This window comes from Pezoporus wallicus, unplaced genomic scaffold, assembly GCF_028554395.1.
Source record: "Pezoporus wallicus isolate ANWC-B61680 ecotype Strahan unplaced genomic scaffold, APGP_CSIRO_Pwel_v1 contig_5485, whole genome shotgun sequence".
NCBI classification, from domain to species: domain Eukaryota; kingdom Metazoa; phylum Chordata; class Aves; order Psittaciformes; family Psittacidae; genus Pezoporus; species Pezoporus wallicus.
The window spans coordinates 7,398,898-7,423,743 of record NW_026641550.1 but is presented as its reverse complement, the minus strand read 5'-3'; the positions used below and the strand labels follow the sequence as shown (position 1 = coordinate 7,423,743).

Genomic DNA, 24,846 nt, shown 5'->3' with positions numbered 1-24,846 from the left:
AGCATTCCTCCCCCTCCAGCTGGAAACTTTATCTAACACCATTGCTTATTAAAGCACATTGATAGATGCATGCCTTTGCAGCAGTTCACCTCATGAGGAGAATCAGAGCATTCAGCAGGACTTGCAGCAACACCACTCAGAGCGGGGGCCGTTTCTGTGCAGCCATGGTCTGAATGTAAAGCAACAAGCCAATAGTCCAGGTCAAGAAGAGGGAGGACATGGCTGGATATAAAGAAGGAGATGGGAAAATTAAAGAAAATACAACAAATTATTCAGCAAAATAACAGATACAGTCTTCACACTACATTGTAGTTCAAGTGATGACAAAACATCTGGCAGTCTCAGAGAAGGATAGTGGCTTTGCCAGTATACCAGCAGCTTTGCCTAAAATAAATTTAATTATGATTTTAAGCATAAAAACTGTTTAAGCAGGATTCATCATCCGCTGTTGAAACATTTTCCACTGGAGCCCTTGGTTTTTGCAATCCCTAGGTATTTACTGCTATTAAAGTAACACATGGAAAGATGCCTATCAGTCCCATCCAAAATATATTTTGTTACATAAATATGCTTTAATCTATTTTTTTGTTTACTCACCTATAAATAAGCAAACTAAGACCCAGTCCCATAGCACACATGCAAGCCACATATACATCAGGTACTAATTTTCAACACACACCTGATTCATCAAAAAAAAAAAGAAAAAAAAAATATGGGGGCAGAAAAAGCTTCCTAAGCTCTGGTTTGTAGGAAATTGGACTGAGACAGAGCAGTTACAGTGGCCTATGAAAAGGAGAACAGCAATCAGGCCTATGTTATATATTTTTCCTGATGGAGTTGTGAAAGACAGAGTGTGCACATGGATGGTGAATGATGCAGCTACACTAGAAAAATTACCTGGAGTATGCATATCTGTAGAGGATGGGCTACAGCCTACAGGTACAGATTATTCTGCTGAAATGACTTGTACTGGCAAAAAACAGTTTTGCTTCTGCTAAAATGCTTTTCCAGAGATAGTACAGACTGAGAAGATGTAACACATATAGATGTAGCCCAAGTGATGAAGTTAACCCTTTAAAGAGAGATCGTGACTCATCATCATTCCCTCCTAAACTCCTTATCTTTTGTAAGGTAGTGAGTGAAATTATTTATTTTACCAAATCCTGTCAAATTGCTTTATCCCCAGAAATCTGCCTGGAAAACCACAGAGGAAGTGTAACAGGCATGTCCACAGGCAAGGGAGTGGCCAGCTCCTGTTTGCTAAGGCCAGGCAAGCTGAAGCCACCAGAGCAAGAAGGGGCAGATTGGTATCACACTGCTAGTACTGACAACAAGTGCTTATTTTCATCATTGCAAATGATATTAGCAGTTTCCTTCTGCTTTCTTCTTCTCTCTAGCTGTGGATACCTTAATGTTGAGTTGATACAACTTGGTTTACGCAAAACTGATCAACAGGCTATTGCTGCTGTAATTCCCTCCACCAGCTTGCACTAGGAGAGCACCAAGGAACAAATCCAAAGACCAAGAAGGAAGTGAACTGGTAGGGAAAAAGGCCAGTGTGTTATATAGGACTTTCCTTGTAAGCAAGAATATTAAAAGGATGAAAATCGATTCACAGTGAATACAAGATGCTCTACGTATTTTACTGCTTGGTATTATCTTGTTGAAGAGGCAGTCAAAGCTCCCTAAATGTGGGCTGTTACACAAGCAAAGCACTCCAATATTGATTTTTCTCTTGCAGAGGATTATAAACCAACATGATTTAAGCAACTCTATGGCTGAGACTAATGGCCAGCCCCTGAAAGTTTAGTCAAGCACAGGAGCTTCGTGGACAGAAGCAGGTTTGTATCAGTGTATTTAATTACATTTGAAGGCATGGATTGTCCATTAATATTTGACCTCTAATTATGTTTTTAAGAGGTAGCTCTATTGGAAAGCAGTTACATCATGAAGATATGTGCAGAAGTTTAAACCAAAGCAACTTGTGTGGAGGGTTTTTTTTTCCCTCTGGAGCCTTTTCAGGAGCCTTTGCTTGAATAAGCAGATCTGGTTTTACCAGAAGGCCAGAGGTTCTAACCTGTGCACCATCACTCAGGTCCTGGGGCTTGTGAACCTGACAGGGTTGTTGTTGTTTTATATGCTATAAGGGTCTAAAGTAGAAAGCAAGTAGCTGTTGTATCTGGAGGCACTGAAAGGATGCCATTGCAGTGTGGTAGCCTCACTCTGCCAAAACTCTGCATTCCATGGCTTTCCTATCAGCAGGACTGAGCAGAAGTTGCTCCAAGGTGTCCAGCACCTGCCTGTTGTGCAATACTTCTTTCTTAGGCAAGAGAGGGGACAAATTCTCCCTCCATGGATTCCTGAGAGCATAAATACAAACTGTAGCTATGGAGTAAGCATTTAGTGCTGGAATCATGAGCAGATTTTCTTGGCCTTGCACTTCCCATCGTGGCAATCAGCAGCTTTTTGCTGCCTGTGATGGCTGACAAATTAGGAGACCTTTTCAACAGCAGAGAGCCAGGCAGAGCCCTCCTGGGGCTGGCATACTTGGTAGTTCTCTCTCCAGGATCCCACTACCTGCCCCAAGCTGAGAAAACCCCAAGTTTCTGTCCTGTTTGTTTCCCCTTTCCTCAAAACTCCCCAGTCTCCAAGCTGTCCAGATGTGCTGATGTCATCTAGCGGGCCTTACATAACTTCCCTCTTGAAAAAAAAACCTAGAAAACAGAAGTGCTGCAGTAGCAGTTCCTATGGAATTTATTATTTTAATAAGATCTTCTTAAAGCACTCAAAACCAAACAAACAGCTGTTTGGAGACCAGCTGTTTCCCCTGAATTCATTGAATATCTGGGTAAGCATGGACATTCGGGATATAAATTTGAACACTTCTAAAACTGGAACCCAGAAAACATCCAAACCAGAAACAATACCTTGATGAATTTGAAAACTGAATTTAGCATTCAAATCGCTGTTTTCTTTTCCCTCGGGACAGGAGAGAAAATATCACTGGTTTATTGCTCTGTTACTAATGGCACCAAATAGCTTTCAATGTAACATACAGAAATCTCTTGTGTTAGATTTAGGACCTATTTGCAGGGGAACGTCAGAGTTTGCATTAAAGAGTAATATTCTATTCTGTGTTTGCTGTACAGCCTCTGTAGACTTCACTGTCTTACTTCTGACTTATACCAGCACAGGAGAAAGGGAAACTAGCACCAGTATGGCAGGAGTGAGTGCAGGGCTATGACAGGAGTTTATAAACCCCTGAGAGTCAGGAAGGAGGTGCATGACAGGAACTAAAAATCATAAAGCAACAACCAGGTAGCAGATTTGAAATGAACTAAAGGATATATTTTCTTCACACAAAATGCAAGTGAGCCACAAAAATCAGCCAGGAGATGTCATGAACACTAAAGCTCATCTGTTTTCAGAAAATTAGATAATTCAGTGGAATAGGTAACCAGGGAGGGCCACTATATTCCAAAGCACCACCTCTGGCTCAGGAAGGTTTCAAGTCACAGACTCATGGGGGTGTCTCAAGCTATTACTTTCCTGGTTTTATACTCCTTCCTACAAATCTGCCTTGGGCTGATGTTGGAGGCTTTTGGTCTAAACTAGCACAGCTGTTCCTGTATGTGGAAAGCGAGAGTAACAAAAAATCCAAGCCAGACCAGGATGCAAATGGGATTTGAATGGAGGCATAACAGATTACTTTCCAGAATCAGCCCTTCTTGGTTTTTGATTTCAAAGTGCAAGCTTCAAAGGCTTGCCAACATTTCAGTGTGGTTTTTGGTATTTATTTATTTATCTATCACAAACAGTGCTCAGGATGATATTTACCAGGCTTGATTTAACTGTATTTGGTGCAGAGATTGGAATTTTTTATTTTTTTTCCCATAGCAGACATTCTTAAAGATTAATCAGGTTATTTCCTCTACTGCCTAGAAAGAGCAAAAAGCATCCTGCCTTAGAATCTGTTTGTGAAGATTTTTCCATGTTGTACTTTGTGCTGTTTTTCAATTAAACAAGCCACTTGACATCATGACAGATGTGTAAAGGCTGTTTCCTTTACATTGTACATTCAGATGGAATTTATTTCCCCATGTATCACATGTGATTAAGCCCCAAACCTTGGTCTTACTGAAGGTCTGCAGTATTATTGCCATAGATAGGGGCCATCATCCTTCACAGGTATGTAAAGGAGTGTGAGAACTGGCTACTGCCTTTGCTCACATAAATAGTGCCTGTGTGAAAGTTCAATGTTTTCAGAAATGGTGACCCAGGCAGAGTGTAATTTGTAGAAGGGAAGATGACAAATTTTCTGAGCTGTGTATGGAAACATCTGTTCCTTTTGAAGTCCAGCAGTGGTGTCCTTCTGCAGGAGTGTAGGATGAGCTACACTATGTCCCTCTGTTCCCTTGGGTAGTTGTCCCTGATATGTGTTGGATTGGCTCTGCATTTGGCTCTTGTATCACAGCACACTGTGCTGTGCAGCTGCTGTCCTCATCATTCCCTCTCCAACAAACTTTCCCTAGAGAATGGGAGAAAGCTGAAAGTCCCCAAAATGCTGCTGGAGTGCCACTCTTTTCTTATCTAGAGCCAAGGAAACACCTCAATATACTTTGCCATCTAGTAGTCAGCCTACCATGAAGTCCCTTGGTACAGCAATTTTGAGTGACAGGGAAAAAGGACTCCCCAGTTTCAATATGCTTAAGCCATCTTTCTTGAGAGAAAAACTTGACTATACATTTTACTTTAAAGGCAACATGAATTACCAAGGACCTCAGATAACTCTAAGCCCTGCATGAATTTAAGTAAGACAGCACAGTTTTCTGAGTAGTTCCTGCATTTTCTCCACATATGAGTTTGAAGATGAACTGCAGAAGGAAGCTTATCAATCTGTCTGTGCAAAGATCTAAGCCCAGAAGAGTAAGCATGGACTAATTATTCCCCTCCTGCACTGTTGTAAAATGATTTAAAAGAGCCACTTACAATCCTCTTATTTCAGCCACAGATGGCAGAGGAAACCAAGGAAACAGTGGGACTTGGATGGAGAGAGTGTTACCCATCCTTGGGGAAAAACACAGCATGCACTCATCCTCTGGCTGAAGCTGACTGAACTTCCCTATAGATGTGCTATTAGTTGGATTGCTTCCTTCAGAGTCTCAACATTATGTGAGCTGAATTAGGGGCTATAAAAGGCATTCTCACACAGCTTTTAGTGACCATACTTGCAGTGGTTTTAGGATGTTCTGCAATTCGCTCACACTCCAGGTCCTTAAGGTATTTCATCTCAGTTATGTGACCACCTCTGCAACCATCTCATTCCTAGGGCCCTCTCTAGCTTTCATCTTTTCTCCCCTGTCCCAACCACACTAAAATTATATCTGGCTTCAGCTATCAGCTGTGATTTTCTTTTTTTTTCTCAGGTTTCTTTTCTTCCTCTTTTAGACCTGCATAACCCTTTGGATGTGCCAGCTGCGGTTAGGGATGAAGAAGTTAAAATAAGGGAAAAGAAGTCATAGATATTCAATATTATTTATCATAAAAGACTAATTTTGGTTTTAACTCTGAAAATCTTTCAAACTGCAACTCTCACGCCCTTGTCAAGCACCACCTTGAAATAAGCTCCAAGTACAGCCCAGTGGGAGGAAGGACTCTGAGCTGCCAGCTAATTACCAAGCCCACCGGAAAAGCTGCTGCAAGCTCTTAAAACATGTCCGAGGAGAAAAACAACAAAAGGCGATCTGGTGGCATTCGGAGTTAGAGGGGAGGGAAGGATTAGGTTATTTCAGAAGGATTAAGAGGTCAAAGGACTCGATGTGGAGAAGTCAGCCCAAATCCACCCAAAGCTGTTAGTATGGGATCAGCTAAAAAACAAATCCAAGGGCTAATCCTTTAGCCTGTTGAGGAGAGCAGTGCCTGTCAGAGATGTTCCCTCTCCTCCTGTTGGGCATGTCCTGATTCAGGGGTGAACTCATGTCATGACACTCCTCAGATGTCCCTCCACCTGTGACACCACCTCCTCCTTTGTCCCAGGTTTACTTCCTCCCTAAATATAAGTACATGAAAACCTTTAGGGGCAAGGAAGAAGCCCAAGGCCAAATTCTTTCTCCCCATACCAAATACTGGCACTGTCATTCCTCTCAAGAAGAGGGTATACCACAAAAGAAAATAGCAAGCCTTTCAAGATAGCTCTTGTCTTCCCAAGTAGGAGTCAGCAGGGAGCTGTGTTATTCCAGTGGGAGAGGGACATACAGGAATACAGCATGAATAGGGTGTCCCAGCTGTGTCAGGTCTGATTTGGATTTTGCATGGCTATGTGTACCAAATAGGTTGCTTTAAAACAGAGACTCTGTTCTGCTTCCTAGTTGCAGAGTCAAGAGGAGGAGACATGATAAAGAGCTGTGCTGTGATCTTTGCCAGGCTGTGAACCTCCCTAATGGATGTTCATCATGTCAAAGATGTAAAGAGAAATACGAAGACTGCTTTCTTCCCACACAACAAACTCAGTGTTACCTTTCCAACTCCAATCCCTAATATTGCCCTTCCTCACAGTCAAGGATAGGGAACAGCTCTATGCTACCTACAGGCACCCTTTACTGCACAGGTGTTTCTAAGAGTTGTTCCTGACCCACACAAACTTCACACAGCCCAGGTTAGCAAAATAGACTGCAGAGCAGGGAAGAAAAAAAAATCCCACTGATGACCCACGAGCCTCCCCATTTCATTTTTCTCTTCTAACACTTCAATCTGAAGGGCATAAGCTTGGTTACATCCCCTTACGGACACCAGTTCTCCATATGACAGGGCTTTTCAGAGCCCCAGAGAAAAGCAACTGATCTTTCTCTTTGGGATTAGGGGCCTGACCCACAGTGGCTTCAAATGAAGCTGTCTCAGTCAGCTCTGGATGAAGTCTGTATGTGGGATCTGAATGAACACACATACTGTGTCTGTTGCAGGGGGAATCCCTCCAGTTCTAGCTGTGGCTCTTTCGCCTAAAGTAAATACTTTACTAGCAATACATCGGGGAGAAGGGCTCAGCAGGACGGCTGCTTTGCTCCCCCTGCCACCCTCGGGAACGGCACAGTGGGTGATGTAACTGCTGGCACCACTTGCTGGGCAAAATCCAACCTGAGGGTGCTGCGCCCCAGTTCCTGGCATGAAACATTAGAGCGAGGCACCACCTAGAGGCATTCGGGCTGTAGTATGGCTGGAGGAGATAAGCACGGCCAGGCTCCAGCAATTTTCTTCGACAGTAACAATGTAGTATGACGCCTATCAGAAACTAAAAGGCTCAGCATTCCCGTTTTCCTGTTCCTTGTTTTAACAAAGTGATTTATCAAAACAAGGTGATTAGTTTGAACAATAAGTGCAAACCTGGAAGCCCTTTGAGAGACCAAGCTGTGGTCAGATGGTATGGGAGGGAATATTCTTCCACCAGCAAAAAGAGTCCAGTGGGACACTTTAATTGTGGTATCTCTGTAATCCAGACAAGATGGGTTCAGTTTACTAGTTACTTGGTTTAGGGCTGGTTGGGGTTTTTGTTTGGTTGGAGTTTTGTTGGGTTTGTTTGTTTGCTTGTTTTTCTGAAAGGCCCAGCCTCAATTTTTAGCTATGAGAAAAATGGGAGGTATTTTTGCAATTGCTTGTTGTCATCATCCACAATATCACATCTTTTTAGCCTTGAGTAGGTGGGCAGCCTCTCCAGGCCAGAACAGACCAGGATTATAGGACCACTGAGGGAAAGAACTATTTCTGTCTTCTCCAAAATAATTTCCTTTGGGACCTTGATGCTGAGTTGTGGTATCAACTCCCTGCACTGAACCACCTGGGCCCCTCTTATTGCATTCAGATGCACTTTTCAGAACCTGGAGGACAATTTCCTTCAGAAAACAGATCCATATGATTTTCTACCACCTTCTTGTTCTCTTTTTTCCAGGTTGTCTGTCCTTTTCATTTTTGCAACCTCTTTTTCCACTATAAACCTGTCACTGGCCTCTCCCAAGTGGGAACTTAAAAAATAATTGCTGAATCTATGAAGGCAGGGTTGGTTTTGTTTGTTTTCTGCCATAGTGTTTCTTCATGAAGTTTGTTGCATCACTGAAGTCTGTTATTATAATGAAGCAGCTCTCCATAGTAGTAATTGTATCACAACTGGAGAATAGTCCTGGGTTTATCTTGCCTCCAAACTGATATCTTCCCACACTTGGTCTCCCTATTCATGGAGAAACTTGAAAAGAAACGTCAAAGGCCACTTATTAAGATCCAGAATAGCAGCCTGTGTAATATTTCTAATACCCCCAGATATGTGGAAAACATCACTAAATCTTTGTGGTAGAAGAGTCACATCTTTGACAGAGCTGAATGAGGGGAAAAATACTATGCTCTGAAGCCTGTTCAACTAAGATCAAATCTCCTAAAAAAGAGAAATGTCCTCTGCTCAATGAAGCTCCTGAACTTCGGATTTTGTATGCCAGGGGCACACTCCACAAGAGGTAGGTAACCACAGCAGGATGACCATATGCACCTGTGAGCCCAGAAACATGAATTTCTTTTCTTAGTGTTCACAAGGGTGCAATCCCTCTAGAGGTGTTTGAACTACTTTTGTAACCTGCACTCTGCCATGTACCAGCACCCCACCAGAGGACCCACTTCTAACCCTCATTCTGCAAACACTTGAACATGTTCTTAAAGATATTCCACAAGTCAGTGGAACTGACTGCCCCAGCAGTGATGACCTTGCAATTTCAGCTGTTGCAGGGATCTTCTGTGGGAACTCTCTTGAATGGCCCTGCAAGTATGTGTTTCTCCTTCATGCCCTGTTTTAAGCTTCACTCCCTGAAATTTTCATCTTTCATGTCTCTTACATGGTCTGTGGTGCTCTAGGACTAAGTTAAATGTCAATATTACATTGCATAGAGGACACAGCACTTTGTAGTTCCTTCCCTGCTTAGCTGTATTTCTCATGCAGTGGGCCAACACGCCTGCTTCAAGACTCTGGGCTGTCAAACAACCTTTGAGAAAACCATGTCCTTGGTGATAAGACCAAAGAAATGCAAAAAAAAAAAAAAAATGCAATGCAACTAATTAGCACCTTCTTTTGCTACAGTGTCCTTTGCCATAAGGAAATGTAAGGTAAGTTCCTTACCTTAGAGCGGCAGTTTACCCTCAGCGCTGAGTGGCTACTCTTCAGGAGGACAAGGAGATGAAGCTCTGGCTCTGAGGGCTCCATGAAACAGCTTGCACAGCTGCCCACTTCTGGGGTGGTATCCCACCACTGCTCTTTGTGACAATGGGGTCTTTGCCCTCCCAGCAGCAGCTTTGGAGATAGGCGGTGATGGCCCCGCTTGCTCACTTCCCAGTATTTCTCCCAGCATTATGCCATCTGCAAGGTCTGAGAAACCAGCTGATGTACTCCAACCAAGTTTCTACCAGTTTACTTTCCATATAGCACATGGGCCTACGGAGGCATGGACACAGCAAGCAAGCTTTTAGTTGAAGAGATTTTTTTCCAGTAAAAAACTCTCTTATCCTGCCCATGGCAGGGGGGGTGGAACTAGATGATCTTAAGGTCCTTTCCAACCCTAACTATTCTATGATTCTATGATTCTACCAGTGTCAAAAATCCCACCTTCCCATTTAAGGAATATCTTACACAATCCTGAACAAACTGGAAGTAAAACAGGATGCCATTTTCGTTCAAGTATCATGACTGATACTTACTGGGAGACAAATGACAGAATGGAAAAACTGCGCATAGTAGCTGTAACAAAAGGCAAGTGCTCTTAGCTGCTGTGCCTCCTCCTTTTCTTATAACAAAGGCAATGACAGTAAATCTGCTAATTAACAGATAGTGTAATTTCTCCAGAAAATGTGTAGATTTCTGGTTTGCCTAATACTAAATGAGTTTTCTGTGAAGATAAGTGTGTTTTGACAGGGCCACTTTGTCTTGTTGCTTTTGACTTCTGCTCTGCTGGGGGAGCAAGCAAGCTACAAATAAACAGAGAAAGCTTTAAGCTATGTCATATGGCCCCGTTCAAAGAGCAAGCATCAGCAAAGGAAGCAAGGTGTTTTATTTCTTTTTCCTATTATGCAAAATAAAACCTTTTCAATTTAGTGTCAGCTCTTCTTCTGGGAAAAAATACAGTTCTGGTCACCAGTGGCTAGAAAATGGTTGAAAAATTTGGTGTCAGGATAAAAGTTCTTGAGAAATGAGGCCTTTGAATCATACCCTTCATGTTCCTTGTGTTTGGCTTAGACTTTTAACTAAGTTTCATTGTCCTATAGAAAAGTGGGATTTTAAAGCCATTTTAAAAAACTAGGAACAAAACTATATGGATAACTCTCTGCTGAAATGTACTGAAAAGACTATGCTAAACTTTTTCCATTCAGGGTTGGACCCTCCTTGTTATTCTGTGCTCCTAAAGTAAAATGAAACTGTTTCTGCTCAGTTTCAGCTAGTGTGGAACTAGCTTAGATTTTCAGAAAGATTCTTTTTACTGAAAAAAAAAAAAAAGGAATATATCTGCAAGAATTTGAGGAAAGCTGGTCAGCTCTGTCAGCTGATGGCTTGAACTCTTCTGTGTGATATATACAGTTCCTATTTTCAGAATGCTCATCCTAAAGCTAGTGTAAGAGACAGCTGCTCCTGGCTGTGTCTGTTGAAATTGAAAACAATACTACCAACAAAAAAAAATATTTGAAATTAAAACCAAATTTTACAGCATAATCCTTCTAGGAAAGGTGGAATATGTTTGTCTTTAAATAATAATAAGGTACCATTAAAAACTGTGAAGAGATTATGAATATTATCTGCTTACATACAGTTACACCAGTGGTAACAGGATAACTACAAATCAGAGTCAGCTAATCTGCATAGGATTAGCTAAAGGGCAATGAATAGTTTTCTGCATGTACAGTACTGGCAGTAACAGTGGAAGTCCACAAACTACTTTTGTTAAAGCATGGCCCTGCATTTGTTTGCACTGTACTACACCAGCCCACCCAAGCAAAAGTCCCACATGATACTTTTCTTACTGAGTCTTCCCCCACTTCAGTTGAATGCCTACAGCTATGATGTTGAACACATATAGGAAACTGAGGAATTTGTGTTTCCGCCTTCTGCTGTAGCAAATAAATCTGCTTGGAATAGCAAGAATAGAAAGGTCTGGATGCAGGCAGCAAGCCTGCGGAGGGGTTCACAGCGGTACAAATTCAGGTTCTGCTGAGCAGCCAAAATGGAAACAGCTGATGAACATTCATAGAATCATAGAATAGTTAGGCTTGGAAAGGACCTTAAGATCATCTAGTTCCAACCCCCCTGCCATGGCCAGGGACACCTCACTCTAAACCATATCACCCAAGGCCTCGTCCAACCTGATCTTGAACACTGCCAGAGATGGAGCATTCACAGCCTCCCTGGGCAACCTATTCCAGTGCCTCACCACCCTAACAGGAAAGAATTTCCTCCTTATATCCAATCTAAACTTCCCCTGTTTAAGTTTTAACCTGTTACCCCTTGTCCTGTCACTACAGTCCCTAATGAAGAGTCCCTCCCCAGCATCCCTATAGGCCCCCTTCAGATTCTGGAAGGCTGCTATGAGGTCTCCACGCAGCCTTCTCTTCTCCAGGCTGAACAGCCCCAACTTTCTCAGCCTGTCTTCATACAGGAGGTGCTCCAGTCCCCTGATCATCCTCGTGGCCCTTCTCTGGACTTCTTCCAACAGTTCCATGTCCTTTATATGTTGAGGACACCAGAACTGTACGCAATACTCCCAAGTGAGGTCTCACAAGAGCAGAGTAAAGGGGCAGGATCACCTCCTTCGACCTGCTGGTCACGCTCCTTTTGATGCAGCCCAGGATATGGTTGGCTTTCTGGGCTGCAAGTGCACACTGCCTGCTCATGTTCATTTTCTCATCAACCAGCACCCCCAAGTCCTTGCCCGCAGGGCTGCTCTGAATCTCTTCTTTGCCCAGCCTGTAGCTGTGCCTGGGATTGCTCCGACCCAGGTATAGGACCTTGCACTTGTTATGGTTAAACTTCATGAGGTTGGCATCAGCCCACCTCACAAGCGTGTCGAGGTCCCTCTGTATGGCATTCCTAATTATTCCTAATTAATTCCTAATAGAGGCATGCTTCAAGGGTTCTTAGTGAAAGCTGGCCTCATTCCTATATGCTAAATGTCATATATGGCAAATGTCAACATACAGCCCCGTTAGGCATCTTGGATTTTTAGCTGCTTGCAGGAACCTGGAGTCATATAGTGGTTTCACACCCCCTCACATTTCCCAGGCACTCTGCTGCGTGCTGGTGGCAGTGCCGAAGCTGCAGGCTGCATGCACAACCTGAGAACAGGCTCGTTCTTGGCACTGAAGGCAGGGGGCGGTGGACGTAAGGTGATCTTAGCTCTGTGCTGGGGCATTGCTGATTCTTAAGCTGTTGCTCCTGTTTTCCTGGCCCTGACAAGTAATGAAATCTCTTTCTTGTCAGTGTCACCAGTGAGTAATTGCCATTAATAAACCCTGGATATGTGTGGTCTGTATCTTACCTCAGAACAGAGTAGATATGGTGTGCATCTACCCCTTGAAAAATAAGAGGGTGTCCCTCTTATTGTCCCTTAAAAGATAAGGAGAGCTTCAGAATTTTTTTGTCTATTGTAGTTAATCTACAGCTTCTCTCCTCTGACAGTTTTTGGTGAGACTTGTTCAAGCTGGGACTGGGTGCAAGAAACAGCTGGGGCATGTTTAATGCAATGCTTCCTCAAAAAGCTGCCTTCTCCTGGGAGAAACAAGAGCAGATAAAACTAGGAACTGCAGCTGAAGAGAGGAGGTCAGCATTTTTTTTACAGGCAAAGTATGCCTTGGTCAAAAAAGAGACAGACACAAGCATCTGCTCAAATGGAGAATGAGTAGATCTTTCATGCTAGGAACACTGTTTCATTTGAGCCTATTTACCAACCCATGTTCAGGCAACGATGCACTGAAGCATAGTGCTAATGGATTTGGGAGCAAATCAAGTACCTGGAACAAGTAATCAAAGAAAAACAAACCCACATCTGTGTCTCACACTGCATCTAAACCCGTGGAGTTTCCTACCATATACTCATTTCTCTCACAAGGAAAACAGTGGAACAGAAGCCCACTCATCTAAACCCAGGCTCAAAGCAGAGGTGGTACAACAGTCACAGGGGGCTACATGCGGTAGCAGAAGGGCTGTGCTGTAAAGAGAGTTCAATGTCATTCTCAGAACAATGTATTTGCTAATTACCTTCATTTCAGCAAGGCTTTTGTGCACCCAGAGACGCAGAACCAGCTAGCTTGCACTTCTGAGAAATATACTAACTTAAGTTTTTGGAGACAGTATCCTTCAAAGGTGGAGTAATGCTACATGACAGGTGAAAAAAAGCTAGGAATGGAAAGTGATTGATTAATTCAAAGACTGGGCTCTGAGTAAGCTGCATGAAATGAAGTTCTCACAAGTAGCTATTCTGAGTAAAGCAACATAAAATCCAAGAGATGGCCAAATTGGAGCAGCTAAAATGTCAGTTTTGATAAGCAAACCTCTCTGTACTGGAGAGGGCTGATAATGTACCAGGCAGGATACAGGACTCAGGCTTGAGGAACTCAGCTCATTTCTCCACCCTCCCAGCAATTTCTCACGGGATCCTGGGCAAGTCACCGACTTAGATTCACCCCCAGCTAACTCTAGATGTTAAGAGGAGGAAGGTGCCAAGATTTAAGACTGTCAGCACCTTAGGCCCCTTTCCATAGTCTAGAGGGTAATTCTGACACCAAGTGAGCTAAGATGTTAGTCTAATTTGGAAACCATAGTAGATTATCTGCTGTTAGACAGAATGAGTACTGGTCTCCTTGCCTCAGTTCCCAACTCTGGACACCAGGATGGCATTGCTCCATCATTAATATATGAAAATAGCATTTATTAAACACCATGACACTCTGAAAGCACCACCCTGCTCATAGGAGCCAAACAATCAGAGAGCTGCACACTGCTCTTAGTGATCTGCTTCGGATGATATTCTAATTGGATGCATTTGGTTTGACTTCCTTGCAAGCTAGACTTGCCAAGAACTAAGTAAACAAACCTGCTAAAGCACATTTTTCAGTAACTGTTATTTGCAAATAAATATTCTGTCATATGCTGCTGTATTCATAGAAGAGGTTGTATGCAGAACCAGATCTGTTTTTCTACAAGTGACACTTTCTGTTCTGTATTTTCCTTCATTTTTCCCTTGTTGCAGTCATTGCACTAATCTCTTGTATTTATTGATGGTAATCTTTATTATAGTTAAACCTTCACTTGTGAAACCTGTTCTTAAGAAGTTGATTATTGACACGTGTAACCTTTCACAATCTTTTCACACTTCCAAAAAACATAATTCATACTGCTTATATTTTGAACTTAACTGATGGAATGGAACTGCAAACCATGCAGAAATACTTTCCCCTCCCACAAACAAATATAAGAGTCTGTGCATAGTTATGAGAATATGTCACAGTCCCATGGGATGAGACTATCCAGCAGAGCATTTTGTCTGTCATGGCTGAAGGTTGACATGCCTGCAAGAACACAGGAACAAGACATAGAGGTCCTTCTCCAGAATATTTTCCTAGGCTTCAGAAATTTGAGATTTTTTGGGCTAGAAGTGAGGTCTTTGTCTTATAACTTCCAATGATATTGTCATTGACAGGAGCAAAACTCATGTCAATTAAAAAATGAAATCTAAAGTAAGCACCACAGTCGAAACTGTTCATAAAGCCAAAGAGATTTAGATCCTAAACTGTTTATAAAGCCAAAGGATTGAAATCCTTTGGGGCCCCTATTGTGGAAGATCCTTCAGAGTCCCTATGTGCAAGATCCTGAGCTACCACAGCAGAAATAACCACCTGCCTGAGCCTTCTGGTGAACATGCCATCCTGGCACCATGCAGTACAGGTCACACGCACAGGCCTGGGGGAGAGGGCTCCAGTTGTCTGCCTTATGTTACACCCACAGAGTTTAACCTTTTGCCTTGCTCCTGATATTCTGATTGCTGGTCCCACACAAGAGCAAACACAGAGTAAAAATGGAAACAAGAGGAGCTGCTACAGCTTACTGGGACAGGGAATGTCCAAGCACCTCCAGCATCACTGTGGTGATTCTCTAGTGGGAAGTGGACACTCTTTCTTCCATGACCTCCAGGCAGAGACAGGCAGTAAAACTAGGGGGGAAGTTTCTGTTAACTCTCACCTAAAAGTTGTGTGAATTCTTTATTCCCAGACTACATAAGCCTTTTCCATTTTCTACCTGATGTTTCCCCTTGTTCAAAAATTGGCTTGGCTTCCAACGAAACATTTCCCTGATGCTTCCAGTTCTTTGTTGTGGAAAGTGCAAGTGGGAGGAAGGTTTCACAACAGTACCTCTGAAACCTGAATCCTTGCAAATCATCCTTGTGTTTCTGCTAATAACAATTCTAGCTCTGGGAGAAACCGTGAACTTTGCTCAGTAAAGTTGATTTTCTTCTCTATTGGAGCTCTGAGCTGGGTTTGATTTCTCTGTTTTAAATGGTATCTAGTCACTGCCGCCTGGTACCACGATATGTGTGGTCTGGAAGTGCTTTCTTTTCTCATCTGATGATGGCTCTTCTGCACCAAGTGTCATATAGCTGCCATCTTCCTCCCTAGTTTAAATAAGGGTTTGTATGTAGAGTGAATTTTGGAAGGAAAATGACCATTGGTGGTATCAGGATGGGGAGAGGATCTAGCTGCATGCTGCAGACAAGTGGGGCTGAGGTTGCTGGATTAGTGGCTGACCTTTTTCCTCTTCTCAGCACTTTAAGAGATCCACAAATGCCATGTGAGACAGGCAGCTGTGTCCTTTGATGAACATCATCCACTGGAGATGGGAAAAAATGAAGGAAGTTAGTTTGTGAGAAATTATGCTTCTGCCCAAGGACCCTCATGTCTGTAAGGGGAATTAAATGCTTTGCAGGCCAGATTGTGACTGATGAGAATAAGGTAATTTCCAAGAAGCCTAAATTAGTCAGCTCTTTAATTTGCATGTTATGTAAAGGAGGAGGGGGAAACTCCCACCTTCCTCTTGTGTAAGAAGAGGCACAGGGGGCTGGACGGCCCCTAAGAGGAAAGTAAGTTGTAAAGAGGGACAAGTGAAATAAAGGGACAAGTTATGCAACTTGCACTTAATTGAGAATTGTGTTTCAAACCAGCAGAAAACAGCATGTTGCTCCCCTTGTTCCCCAGACAGAAAGGCACAGTTTTACAGTCTCCTTTTATTGTTTTGCTGATAAGCAGGCATTTCACATTTCTGACACCATACAAAATGTCCTTTAGAAAACTCAGTCAGTGCCATGGCCTTTTCCAACTGGAACATTAAAACCAGAGCCTGGCTGGTCACCTAAGTTTTTACCCCATAACACAGTGTCTCAGCTGTGGCTTGAAAGGGGAAAAGCAGGAGCAGCGAGCTTCAGCTCCTGCTTCCACCCTCACCCAAATGGGCAGCAAGGCAAATATAGTGCAAACCTCCCAGCTCTTGGGGCAAGCTGACTTGGCATGTGCAAAGACAGTTTGTCAAATATCTGACTTTGTATAATCACTCATGTCTTTGTATTTCCATTCTGCAAACACTGACTGCTAGCCAAAGTTTAGTCCTGCTCTGCTTATTTCATAAGGACCCCTACTGTGGCCCAAACTGTTACAGACTCCTACTATAAACAGCAAACTATTCTTCGGCAAAACTCCCAAAGGGTATTTCCGTGAGGCACAGGTCCACTCAGTACCTCCTGGCATTCAGGAAAGGGTCAGGGGTTTACCTCTTCCTAGCCTGGCAATCCCTGCAGCCTGACATGACCCAACCCAAGCCACTAGCAACTGAACATCAATTTGGTTTTGCAACAGGTATAGCTTGATCCTGGTTAGTTTTCAAGATCTGAAAGTAGAGCTATCAGAAATTGCTGAATCAGAGGATATGGATCTCTAACAACAATAATATATATGAACTCTTACCAAAAAAAAAGGTGACGATTTTGGGGTTTGGTTTTAAAACAGAAAAAAAAAAAAAAGAATAATAGCACCTGCAGTAAGTTTGTGCTTTGCTGCTCCAAGGAAATATGTATGCTGTTTTTGCCAGCTAACAAAATACTTTCTAACAAGTCATTTTGACAAAGCTGAAAACATCTTTGACAGATGTGAGTCATTTTGGCTTCAAGTACACATCTTAGAAAAAGGAATCTCAGAAAAAAAAAAGTCTTTTTTAAGTAAGTGCTGGCATGAAATTCAGTCTTCAAGTGACAGGGCTGGAAAGGCTGTGCATATTTGTATTCTATGCAGGATAATAGCTATCTTTCAACCCACACAAATGCTTTCTGTTGCTTCTTTTTTAAAGAAGAAAAACAAAAATCTATTTTCTTTCCCAACTTTTGGATACTGATAAAGTTTACTACTTCAGCTGACTACGGTTACTTTTTACATGTAGCTAGGTGACCTCTGCTGGTAGACTCTTATCATAACTGTAATAATTCACACAAGTACCAATGCATTGGTATGCTGGTAAGTGCCGCCCTACATACACAAAACGACAGCATACACAAGAAGATACAATCCCTGCTCTGAAAAATTAGATTCCCACGCTAGAAAGGTGTGAAAACAATATCATGTAACCCAGCTTTCTCTATTGACAGATGTTTTATTGGGCACTTTTTGCAGCTTTAATAACAGGTATGACCATTTCAGGATGGGCCACTGGTGTTTAATCAGCATACTGGTCTAAATGTTTGCTATTGCTCAGAAAGCACCTACACTTCATCCTGTTAGAAGCAGGCAGATTGTTCTGAGGGAAGGATTGGTCTCCACTTGCATTCCTTTCTTGCACTCTTTCTCATAATATCTGCTAGCAGCTATTGTTGGAGAAAGGATACCAGCTAAATGGATCTCTATTTTGACTCAGCATACTTGTAGACAGTATGTCTGCTATGATACGGCAGCACAGTACAATTTGATACTTAATAAAAAATAAAGAAAGCTATTCACCTGAGAGATCACAATGCGACTTGCAGTTAACAGCCTTAGTCTTTGTGATAGCCAAGGTCATTTCCATTATTACAGCACAGTGCACGGAAATACCACAAATACCAAGAGAGCCTTATCTATTTACCATAGGTGAAATTGGCATGCTTTGCAGCTCCACTTTGGATCACAGGCATTTGAGTTCGCTCGAGTTTATATTCAAAGGCTGGTTTTCCCAGCTGGGAGCTCAGTGGGTTTCATGCATGTGTGTAGTTGCCCTGGCATTGCTGCGGCAGTTTCTCAAGTGCTCAGCTTCCACTCCGACAGCTCAACACAAGGCAGCAAACATAAACACATGGGAGCAAAACTCACCCTGACATTGCCAGAGTAGCAGAAGGACCAAACCCAAATGCTGTGCATGGGTCTTCCTGCTTCCCGACAACACATCCCCGCTTGCCACTTTAGAAAAGGGGGGTATACCTAACTCCTCACAGCTGCTGCCGAACCCAAACCACTTCAGACTCCGGAGTCCACCCGGCTGGGCCAGCGGGGAGCGGGCTGGGGTCAGGCAAAGCCAGGTCTTCTTCACCCCCGCCGTATCTCGGCGCTGCCCGTCTCTCGGGCCGGGGAGGGACGGAGGGGACGTCGTCGGGTCCGTCCTCCGGGATGGCGGCAGCGGGAGCAGCGAAACGCGCCACCTCCGGGCGCCGGAACCGCTCCAACGAGCGCCGCGAGCCTGAGGGGCGACCGCGACACCTCCACCGCGGGCGGCACAGAGCCTGCGGCCGCCGCCGCCCGGCTCGCCCCACTGTTAAAACAGCACCAACAACAAACGCTGACAATAATCACAATAATTATTATTGTTGTTATGGCGAGCGCCAGGGTGCCCGGCGTACCTCCGCCAGCCGACTGAGGCGGCCTCCAGCCCGCCCTCAGGTGCGATGCGCGGGGCGCCCCCTGGCGGCCCGCCGCCAGCGCAGCCGGGGTCGCCCCCCGTTCCGTCCCGAGGCCGTCCCGTCCCACCCTGCTCCGCTTCGCTCCTCCCCGGCCCCCCGGCAGCCGCCGCCGCCCCCCGCCGCTCTGAAGTTTGCAGGCGATTTCCTTTCCAGGCCGCCCTTATCTCGGGCCGCACGTTGCCGTGCGGTGACTAATAGCAGAATAACATTGTCTTGGGATAAAATAGCGCCGGGGCTGTTTACCCGCTCCATGGGGGTTCGCTATAAAAGGGCGCCGGGGACCGCTGCGCCAGCCAGACGCGTCGGGGCGCACCGAGCCGCTGCCTTCCCTAGCTCCGTGCCCCGACGGGGACGGGACACGAGCCTCCGTCCAGACGCTGCGAGACTCTTTCGCCCCTTTTTTCTCTTTTATTAATTTTCCCTCCTTTCCTATTCCCGTCCGCTCTCCGCTGTCTGCTATGGATTATTTACAGATGATCGTCTCTCTTTTCTTCGTGCTCTGCCCGGGGCTGCTGCCGGCAGGTAGGTGCCGGTCGCTAGCCACTCGTCGTCGGTGCCGCCTCCCGGGCTCAGCTCCGGCCCTGCGGGGGTCTGTAGGGTGACACCCCGGCTCCGTGCCGCCGGGCATCGCGGGGAGGGAGCTCGAGGGTGCGGCGGGAGGGACTGTCGCCAGAGGTGCGCGGGGTGCGTGGTGGCCGCGAATGCTGAGCTCTGCCGCTCCCTCCCGCAGCCCCCGGAGCCGAGGCGGCCGCCGCGCCGACATCCCCCTCCGCTGCCACCGCCTCCGCGCACCGCCGAGCCCGGCGCTGCTCCTGCTCCTCGCTGATGGATGAGGAGTGCGTGTACTTCTGCCACCTCGACATCATCTGGATCAACACCCCCGAGTGAGTGGATTGGGGAGCTTCGGCGGTTCCCAAGTGATGGGTTTCCCTTTGGTTGGAGAAAAGGGCAGGGGGATACATGGGTCAAAATTAAGAACCACAAAATCCTCTGCAGAAATAGCACGAGGAGGAAGGGATAGTTATTTGCACCGTATTTTCTATTGCTTCCCTGCTTTTCTGACGAGTTTAGAAGTGAGACTGTTGCCAGGAGAAAGCGAGAAGGGTTTGACCACTTAGATTGCGCAGATAGCTCCTAATAGCCCTAACACACCTGCGTTCTTAACATCTGAGCAGGAGTATTTCGTGTGCTGCTCAGCAAAGGCTGCGGGATAGTTTTCGCTATGAATCAGAAGCAGACAAAATACCACAAGTATGATTTTGCCAGCCTGAATCTGTCTGACCATTCTTCTTTCTGACAAGTTGGGAGGCTAGAAGGCTCACTTTGACACCGGGTGGCTCCACATCCCTTCTTGATGCTCTGTCCTACAAGTTAAAGCATCCCACATGTTAATAGGGTTACGTAGTGTCCGTTTCAGCTGTCTCCTCACCAAAATGTAGTAAGCCAGAGCCTCGCCTAACACTGCAAACACTGGCTGCAGCAATTTGTTTTGCTGCTGAGCACAGAGGATCTGTTCCTCACTATTATTACTACTTTCACGATTTGAAGTTACCAAAGTTCAAAGAGATGAGATTTTATTGCTTTCTACTGTGCAGGGAGGCACAGCAGCCTCATGAAATCTCAATTAAAAGGCCATTAGCCTTGCCGGTAGCCATGCTAATGTTGCAGGATCAGCATAAACATTTGCATGGAAACTGTGACCAGCAAGGTATTCCCAATATCCCAGCCTTTACTCATGCAATCAATCCCATTGGTGAGATTGCCCAAAATACCTCATTGTTTTGAAGCCACAGAATTATTTGTATTACTTTCATGTTGTCTTTCTGATCATAGGAAGACTGTTCCATATGGTCTCGGAGGCCCTTCTCGATCCAGAAGATCACTGAAGGACATGGTGCTGGAGATCCTTGCTGATCCTAGCAGCAGATGCCAATGTACCAACCAGAAGGACAAGAAATGTCTGAACTTCTGCCAGACAGGAAAAGATCTCTGGTGCGTTTATTGTTTCTACTTTTTAAAAGGCTGTGCATGTAAAAGGGGTGGATTGTGGCAGACTTACTCATTTTGGCACTTGCTGAGTGAATAATCTCCCCAAAGCCATGCCTCCTACCTGAGTGCTCACACTGCTATGATACATGCTATGGTTTGGCCCAGAAAGGTTGCTTATTACATGCCTTGAGAAGTGGTTGGTGAGATGCCTCACCTTGTGTACTGCAGACTTGTTCGGTTGTTGTGGTTTTTTTAACAGCAGCACCTTATCCCTTTTAACAGGGCTCAGTCCACAGCGGAGAAAAACTTGCATCACCGCAACAAAGGTGGCAGTTGCATTGGACCCAAATGCATGAGCCAACGGCTTGTTGACAGCAAGAAAATGAAGCAGTGAGTTTCTTCCCATTCTGTTGTAGCTCCCCGGCATAGCAATAGAGAGCACAGTTCACCTGCCTTTGGGTCAGTGTGAGCTTAGCTGTTGATTTCAGCTTGAGAGTTAGAGGAGTGAATGAGGATATCTTGAGGGCTTTTCTTTGTGCAGAGGTGTGTTAGCTTGTGAAGACATGAGCTCTGAGCTCTATCTAGCACCCTCCGTTTGTTTAGTGAAAGAAGACTTATCTGTAGGCCTAAAGATACACCTAATTCAGAACAGCATGAAATAATGAAATACTGACAGAAATAAATAGAGCCTGTTATTTTACTGAGTTCATGTACCCTCTTAACTACTTGAAAATATTCCAGCTATTCTAACATGAAGTTAAATCAGAATGCCTTTTCTTAGATACTTTATTCCATTTCACTGGAGTAAAAAAAAAAAAAAAAAATTATTATTGATCTACCCAGAGTTTGAATATAATATTTCTTCTGGCTGGTGTGGCTGGCTTTTTAAAGGCAGAAGGTGGATTTCTATCTACCTTATCTCCTTACATTGCCTGATAAACCTACGTAAAATGAACACAGGAGGTTAGTGATGGATATTACTGCAAAAAGATTGAGGAAGGGGAAAATGAAGACTAAATTCACACTGGAGCCCAATTTAATATTTGAGATTATGAGTAAATTTCAGGACTGCCCTCTGAGGTCTGTGCATAAGTTGAGTGGCAGTAGGCAGCAGGCAGCAATATCACTCCAGGGTGAAATTCAGAGACACATGCATTGGACTTGGTGCAGCTATGAAGCCAGCTTTGAAGTTGAGTGTTAGTACAGCTGTATCAGCTCCAGTGTCCAGACATATGCCCATGTAAAAGTATGGCATACAGAGGTTTGCCCATGCAAAAGAAGGCTCTTCAGTGCTACTTTCACAGGCAGAACAGGATTTATGACAGCAGGCAGCCTGATGATTTTGAGTGAGACGTAGGGCCTAGGAGTCTTAAATTATTTTTGAAAATGGAGCATGCTTACTTACTTACTTGAAAAATGCACCCATTCATTGGAATCAGGATCAGGTTTACTTAAAAGAAATAAAAACAGCTGAAAAGAGTAATACTGAAGACCTCTTCGTCATAGCTTACATGCTATTTAAGGAAGTCGAGGGTGTCTAGATTTGAATGAGTATTTTAACTTATTTCAATGTTAGCATTTAAATTCTGAATATAATATTTCAAGTGGCTAAGGTTAACATAATTTGGACAGAGGTATAGAAATCAGGAGTTTCTGAGGATCCTGTAGCAAAAATCTAGACTGAAGTTTATTTAACCAAAAACTTAATGTCTGCACACTGGAGATGCATCTTCATTATTGTAACTATAAATGTCTATTTCTTGGTTTTGTAGGCTGGAAGCTATTGGTAATAGCATCAAAGCTTCCTTCAGTATCGCAAAACTGAAGGCTGAGCTCCAGAAAGGGAGGAAGCTGAAACATAACAGGGCGAACAAAAGACAAAGCTTCTGGGAAAGCCTGAAAGCATCCTAGTGGGAACATCACCTGAATCTTTCTCCACTACACTTGCTGACAAAGCACCACCAAACTTTCTCTTGACTTCTAACATTCCACAATGGTGAAGGGTCTCTCTGTCCAAGTGTTTGCGCAGCAGAACAAAACACTGAGGAAGTCCCATATTTGGAGGTACAAAAGGAAAAGATTTCATCATCTTGGAATTCAGATGGATGGGTAGAGGGGGTGAAGGGAAATCTACAGTAACATACATGAAAAGCCAAGTTTCTGAAGAAACATCTGAATATTGCCTCTGGAATGTTACCCATTAATTGCGCAGCCTTCAGAGTCTACATCAAAAGTATCTGGCAAGGAAGACCTCAGAGATGTGCTTAGAAAGGACAGAAAGCAAGATATGAGTAGACAAACTTCAAGGCAAAAAACTCTACTTTTTGATTAAAATGCAAAAATGAAAGCCACAGTGCTACTTTAATCAGGACTTACTGCATATATACGTGTCTACCTCGTGTACTGTTTGTTGCACTCCTGCTAGAGTATTTTTACACCTTGTTATTGCCTTTACTAATCAGCTGCAACCCTTTGCCTTTTTTCAGAAGTCTGGTTTACTTGTACAACCAGAGTTATCAGAATGTGGGTTAGGCACTGTGGTTGTTTGCACAGTCAAATCCTTTGGTTTTAGATACCAAAGGACTCTTCAAAATAAAATAAAAATTAGAGGACGCTACTAGGTTTCCCATAACAAGAATATTTGGCTAACTGAAGTTCTAATAATAGAGGTTATTGTGTCTTACATTGCACCAAAAATGCACTGGAGTGGGGATGTACCAAAGGCTGTTGTGAGATACATTCAGTGCCTTGTTTGGTAGAATTGTGTTGAGACAAAGGGTTGTTTTGAATTATGTCAAAAGGCTAATATTAGGTGAATGTTTATAGCAGTGAATTTATTCACATTGTTGAATTTGCTGACAGGTTGAATCTTATGTGCTCATTTTTTTTGTGTTTTATATTTATATTCACACAAATTCTTCATTATATTTACCATGTTGAATACACATTGAAGTAGGCCATATTGGTCTATGCATGTTTTATGTATTTCTGTATGAAATTGGAAAATGCTTTATGCCTATCAAGGTAAATATCTCCAGAAATAAATATTTTTAATTACTGTATTGGTTTGGTTTTCATATGCCCCGCTTTTTCGTTGGCTGTGACTCTGTGATCATGGAGGCAGATTGCCCCACATACAAAGCTGACCTAGATGAAGCATGTATTTTTAAGTGAGATTAGCCAGATTGCAACACAGAAATTTAGTGCTAAATGTAATATGACAGATAATGCTTGTTCTAGCATCAAGCCATCTTATCAAAACTTCATGGCAAAATTTGAATTGGCCAAATGAATTTATCCTGGTGCAGCATTCTCACATGACTGATGTCTTTTTCATCCGTAGTACAGTCTTTTGTTGGATACAGTGTACCATTAAAATATGACCAGTAAGTGGTTGGATATAGATGAACTAGAGGAAAAAATGCACACGCTGAATGCTTTGTGGGCTATATTGGACTAGGCAGTGTTATGTTACTTATTGCCGTGCTATCCTGAAAGTCTCAGCCCAGCCCATGCAAGTTAAAGATTGAAACCATAATGGAGCCTGACCCAAGCCCAGGAAAGAGCTGGAGCAATAGTTAAACTTTGCAAGTCTCCAAACATTGCCCTAAAGTGGTTATAGCTGGAAAGATGCTTAAAGAAAATAAATGCATTTAATAATCTGTGATCCTATAGAAAAAAAAAAAACAAACAAACAACTGCACAAGAGTTAAGTCCATGGGCAAAATGGAGTGATTTGATTTAAAAAAAAAACCAAACTTCTACAAGCAACTACAATGCAAGGTGTGTGACACAAACACTAACATTAAAATTTCCCCATTAAAAATTTCTGAAACTGCCCTGAGTTTCTTGTCAGTATTCATTTGGTTGAAACGTTTTTCAC

At 43.6% G+C, this 24,846-nt stretch overlaps 1 protein-coding gene across 1 annotated transcript; it reads left to right on the top strand.

Moving 5' to 3' along the window:
• The first annotated feature begins 19,108 nt into the window (after positions 1-19,108).
• On the top strand, positions 19,109-24,025 carry EDN1 (endothelin 1). Its single transcript, XM_057424391.1, has 5 exons — positions 19,109-19,496; positions 19,705-19,858; positions 20,808-20,966; positions 21,246-21,353; positions 22,736-24,025. Exons 1-5 carry the CDS (start codon positions 19,433-19,435, stop codon positions 22,872-22,874), a joined length of 624 nt encoding a protein of 207 aa, XP_057280374.1. The 5' UTR covers positions 19,109-19,432; the 3' UTR covers positions 22,875-24,025.
• Positions 24,026-24,846: the final 821 nt, after the last annotated feature.